General features: G+C 38.6%; 1 protein-coding gene across 1 annotated transcript in view; it reads left to right on the forward strand.

The window, feature by feature from the left end:
- UTP20 (UTP20 small subunit processome component) overlaps positions 1–5,735 on the forward strand; it is a 94,836-nt gene extending 89,101 nt beyond the window's left edge. The window contains exons 59-62 of the mRNA XM_036864827.1: positions 1,222–1,485; positions 1,686–1,812; positions 3,063–3,208; positions 3,489–5,735. Coding sequence (XP_036720722.1) covers positions 1,222–1,485; positions 1,686–1,812; positions 3,063–3,208; positions 3,489–3,644 — 693 coding nt within the window. The 3' untranslated portion in view covers positions 3,645–5,735. The remainder of the gene's footprint in view (positions 1–1,221; positions 1,486–1,685; positions 1,813–3,062; positions 3,209–3,488) is intronic.
- Positions 5,736–6,000: the final 265 nt, after the last annotated feature.

The following is a 6,000-nucleotide window of genomic DNA, read 5'->3' on the forward strand; positions in this document are numbered from 1 at the left end:
ATTGCAACTGAAGCTTTGAAGGACAATGATTTGGGGGGGGGGGTTAATTTATTTATTTATTTTTATTTATTTATTTTATTTTTGGCTGCGTTGGGTCTTAGTTGCTGCGCGTGGGCTTTCTCTAGTTGCGGTGAGCGGGGGCTACTCTTCGTTGCGGTGTGCGGGCTTCTCATTGCGGTGTCTTGTCTTTGTTGCAGAGCATGGGCTCTAGGCGCACGGGCTTCAGTAGTTGTGGCTCGCGGGCTCTAAAGCGCAGGCTCAGTAATTGTGGCTCACGGGCCTAGTTGCTCCGCGGCATGTGGGATCTTCCCGGACCAGGGCTCGAACCCGTGCCCCCTGCCTTGGCAGGCAGATTCTCAACCACTGCGCCACCAGGGAAGCCCGGCATTAACTCTTGATGGCCAGGCTAGCCTTGGACAGTGTGTGGTATTCTGAGTACCACATTTGGGGGAACTTTGGGTACACAGCTCCTCCAGCAGAGTTGCCAGGATGGTGAAGGAAATCAAATTCAAATTGGTTTCCTCCTTCACATAACGGGTGTGAAATACCCACGTCAGAGATTTCATGTATGTTGTAGAGTTAGGACTCAATAAATGGGTCCATTATTATAAGACTGAAAAATCATCCCTGGGCAATGGGACCAGATGGTATATGCGGGAAAGAGGAGCTCAGCGTTTAGGAACTTGGGCTGGAATTCTAAAGACCTTTGAATCCTGACGGACCACTCACTTTGTCTTTGGCTGAGATTTAACAGCTCTGAGCCTTGGTTTTCTCTCCTGATAATAGTACCTAATAGGGATATTTTAAAGTTGAATTGGAACGCTGTATACAAGGCAACTAGTCAGTGCTCAGTAAATGGATCAATAAAGGGAAACTGTTATTTTGGTGAAGAATGGATGAAGGAATTTAATGGAATGAGGATCAAAGCTCTCTTGAAAAATGTAAATGGATGGTCCAGAATGAAATTATTTACTCAGTGGAACCTTAAAGAATAGAAGTAGGCCAAATGGATAAAAGTTACATGGAAATAGGTTTGGACACACTGTAAGGTAAACTGAAGAATAATCCAAAAAAAGGCTCGATCATCAGTTTAACAGTGCAATACCCAGTTTTCTGTTTTCTAATTGTAGGATACCTATTTTAGCTTCTGCTTAACTGAGCCATATTTATTTCAGAATCAGAGTCCAATTCTTACCCTTCCCCTCTCCCCCTTTTTTTAAGGTTGTTAAGAATTTGTTGTTTGTAGCCAAAGTCTTATATTTACTGGAACCTGATTCTGGGGATAAGCAAGGTAACATAAAAGAAGACATGGAAGAACAGAAAGTTTTAGGTGATGGCATGGCCAGAGAGGATGTAGAAGAACACAAGGCATGTGCAGATGAGAAGGAAAAGCAGAGCAAGCCAGCCACACTGCTCTGGTTGATCCAGAAGTTGTCCCGGATCGCAAAACTGGAAGCTGCTTATTCACCTAGAAACCCCTTAAAGGTGCGATGCATGTGCAAAATGACTGAAAGTAGTCTTTTTTTTTTTTTTAAGTATTTTAATGGTTTTAGTTATCCTCCTAAGTCCCTAGGAACTTTTGAACCCAGAACTGCAGCAATAACATCTGCCCCCAAATAGACGTTGTTTTCTAAATTAACCCTGTGTAGCTGCAAGTATAAAAGAAAAATGATCTGTACTTTCAGAGAACATGCATCTTTAAGTTTCTCGGAGCTGTAGCAATGGATCTTGGAATAGACAAGGTGAAGCCGTACCTCCCAGTGATCATAGCTCCTTTGTTCCGAGAACTGAACAGCACCTATTCGGACCAGGGTAATTCTGTGGCCTCTCTTCTGAATACTTGCATGTTAGGATTCCTGTCTTCTCTCCTGAATGCTTCCTTCGTCCTTTCTGTCCTCCCTCTCTGCCAGAGTTTAAGAAAGAAAACTTGCTTAATTATTAAGCAATTAATAGCAAGCAAATAAGGCATATTTGTGTTATTTTTGACTGTCTTCTCCTATATGCTTTCTTGTGTCTAAGAGTGAATGTTTCTCTCCTAAAAGATGATGTTTTACTCCTAAGCATAGATTAAATATTCAAAGAAAAATAATTTGGGGTGGTTCTAAACCTTATAGTGCTGTGAAAAATAATGAACAAATGTCATTATATTCTCAAAAATTACAAGGCAAAAATATGAGATAGTTTTTAGTTCAAATATTTTAAATTTTTCAATTTTTTTTTCTTACCTGGTACATTTGGTACATTTCCCTCACTGATCCTAAGTTATCTCTTTTGATATTAGGAAAAGTGGGAATTAGGGGTTGGAAAGAGAGGAGGTAAAGTGGATGTTAAGAATTTTAAATAAAACAAAAATGAAGTGAATGTCAAAACAGAAGCTGTTTTAGTCCTGGAGAGAGAGTTTCCTTCTTAGAGGTCAGGTTGACTTTGGTTCTCAGCCAACATTTATTGAGCACCTAATAAGGGTTCAGCGGTGGGAAAGGCCCAGTCCTCATCTTCAAGAAACTTGCAATCTACAGTAGGTGTCATGAGCTTTCCTGAAATTGAATGCAGAAATCCTGGACTATTTGCATTTGGGAGAGAGGAGGCAGGGAAGGGTGGGAGAATATGGTTTTTTGTCAGCTTCTCAAAGGAGTCTTTGATCCAAAAAAAGAGGATACAGCCAGAGCCAAGCCTCTGTGACCTGGGAATTAGAGAAACGCAATTACCTTTCTTTGCCCCCATCTGCACAGAGCTGAGAGGTGAATAAAGGTAACCCAAAACATTTGTCAAGTTCTCAAATTACTTTAATGTCTTCTGAGCCGGGATTCCCTTGGGAAGTTGCTTCATGGTCTCTGATCTCTTGCTGCATCCTGGATGAGGTGTGGCCCAGAGTGCTGTGTCCAGCACTTCTGCTGCTTCTCCCATCTCAGAAACAAAGAGGCTAGTTTTAGATCAGTGTCTAATGTTGAAGTGATAAAAGTGATAAAGCCTCAGGAGTTTAAATTTTGCGTGTTGTTAATTTTGTACATATTCAAATGTGTCCTTTCCTACGTGTTTCTGATTATTATTGTGTGTGTGATTAGATCCTTCGCTGAAGAATCTATCCCAGGAAATCATAGAATTACTGAAGAAGCTGGTTGGGCTCGAGAGCTTCTCCTTAGCCTTTGCCTCTGTACAGAAACAGGCTACTGAGAAAAGGGCACTCCGGAAAAAGAGGAAGGCTTTGGAGGTAGGCCTGCTCTTTGAAAAAATTGGCATGTTCACTAGGCTTAACTATTTTTAACCAGGGGTGTGTGCATGCATGTGTGTCAGACTTACCCAGGGAGGAAAGAGGAATTGGATGTATTTGAGAAGTGGGACTTTATAACTGGTGCTCCAGATTTTCTTTAATGGGCATGTATTGCATTTGTGATGTTTAAGGTGAACAAAATGGTCCATTTCTGCATTTGATTTTTATTGGTTTAACATTTACTTTAAAAGTAGTATAACATTTCTATTCTTTTTTCAAGTTTGTAACTAATCCTGATACCGCTGCCAAGAAAAAGCTGAAGAAACACAAAAATAAAAGTGAAGCAAAGAAGAGAAAGATCGAGTTCCTGCGTCCAGGCTATAAGGCCAAGAGACAAAAGAGCCACAGCTTGAAAGATTTAGCAATGGTGGAGTAAAGTGCTCCCTGTGCTAATACAGTGTCCCAGCTTACCCCGAAACATGAACTTTCTAGTGTATCTGCTGGTCCAAAATCATAGGTTTTATTATTTAATTTAAACTTTGGCATAGGTTGTATATTATACAGTTTAATATAATTCGTGCTTATTTTTAATTAAAATATTTCATACTACTACTGTATCTTCACTGTCTAAAAAGCATTTGACACTAGTGATAAAGAGCTTAAAATGTATTTTTCTTTTTAAAAATACAGATTAAAATAGCAAGACAACATGTAGAAGTTAGGAATAAATCAAACAAATGATTTGCAATACCTTTATGGAGGAAATTATAAAACTTTATCAAAAGGCATTAAGAAAGATCTGCACAAATGGAGAAGTATAACCATGTTCATGAGTAGGAAGATTCAGTATCATAAGTTGCTAGTTCATCCCCAGTTGGATCCCACTGGGTAAATGCATATCTGAGCAAAATCCCAAAGGAGTTCTTCATAGTATCCCAACAAGCTGATTCTAAAATTTATATGGAAGATAGTAAATCGAGATTAGCCATGATGCTTTTAAAAAAGAAGAATAGGGTGAGGGGCTTGCCCTCTCAGATATGAAAAATAAGACCAAAAGTGCTGTCTGTGGAGGGACGATGTGATAAATTCTACTTCATTAAAATTAAGACCGTCTACTTACAAAAAGACACAACTGGGACATAGTATGTACCATATACTGATAAAGGATTAGTAGCACCCAGGCTATATAATGAATACCTATGAATCAACAAAGATAATACAGTAGGAAAAGTGGCAAAAGAGAGAAATAGGCATTGCAGAGGAAATATAAATGGCCCTTAAACCTCAACATTTAGCAAACATGGCTATACCAATATTAAATATTAAAGTACTTATGTACTGGTTAGTAAGTAGTCACTATCTTGAGACCCCCCCAAGTGCCACCCTGGCTATATGAGTCCCTAGACTCCATGTCTCCCCACACCAGAAATTAAAGGACTAATACCTGGACTGGTAGGGGTCCTCCTGCATCAGCTATGTCTACTTGTTAAATATTTTTTTGAGTCACTCCTCCTGTATTTAGCCTCATTAATAATTAGGAAAATGCAGATTAACATCAGAATGAAATTCCATTTTGAACCCTTCAGATTTATAAGGCTGACAATACCAAATGTTGGCAAGCATGGTGGAGGAAAGGGCACTCTTGTAAACCACTTTGGAAAACAATTTGGCATTATCTTGTTCAACCATATCTTTTGCCTCTCTCTACACTTGATGTAGAAGCAATATTCTTTAGTGCCCAATATATTTGGAAGGGACGGGGGTGAAAGAATCTATCCTATGCTTTACATTTTATTTAACTCTCATAGTCTTCCTGAGAGCTTCCTAAAACTCATTATTTTACAGATGAGGAATCTCATCTCGGATTAAATAATCTACCTGAGGGTGACACAGGTTGTAGGTGGCAGAGTTAAGATTCAAACCCAGGATTGAAAGCCCATGCTCTTTGTAATTTGTAATTATGGGATTAGAAATATTATAGCATAAGGCATAGGAATCAAATGTTCAAACATTCATGAACTTCAGAATTTGTGTTTTGATGTAGTTTATGTCTCAAACAAGAGTTCTCACACTTCTAAGGTGTTTGTAATGTGCCAAAAGGATAAACATAGGGCATCTTGGAAGGCAGACTCAATTCTAAGTGATTTAAAGTGCATGTATTGCTTTTATAAAAATTTTTAAATCAGAAAACGCAAGTTAATACTAAAGCAAAAATCAGGAAGAATAAGTATCTCAAGTATATTGAGCACAGCTTTGTTTTAATCATCAGTAAACATTTATTGAGTGCCTAGTATGTGCCAAGTGCACCATACTAGGTGCAAGGGATTCTAACAGTAAATGATGTATGGTCCCTGCCCTCAAGGAGCTTACATTTCCACAATTTAAAGTGCATCTCAGGTATTCTGGTAATAGAATTCCACCTCAATTTCTCATTTTAAAAAATTTAATCACATGACACAGCACAACTACCAACCAGAATTATAAAATAGAATGTTAGAGCTAAAAGAAACCTTTGACGTTATTTGTTCAAAAAGAAAAACCAAACAAACAAAAACTGATGGAGTGTGGCCCTTTGTGCCTAGAACTCATGTGTTCTGATTTCAAGTTTGGTGGTTTTTTCATTTTCAGGCTTCTCACAAAACAATACTCGGTAGATTTTTATAAATAAGAACTTTCAAACTCCTGTAACATACCTGTACAGTTGTTTCCCGCTAGAGGAGGACCTTATAATTCATACCATATTAAAATAAGTGTATGCTCTATTTATCCCATCCTATTCTTTGTGACAAACC

This window comes from Balaenoptera musculus, chromosome 10 (genome assembly GCF_009873245.2).
Source record: "Balaenoptera musculus isolate JJ_BM4_2016_0621 chromosome 10, mBalMus1.pri.v3, whole genome shotgun sequence".
NCBI lineage: Eukaryota > Metazoa > Chordata > Mammalia > Artiodactyla > Balaenopteridae > Balaenoptera > Balaenoptera musculus.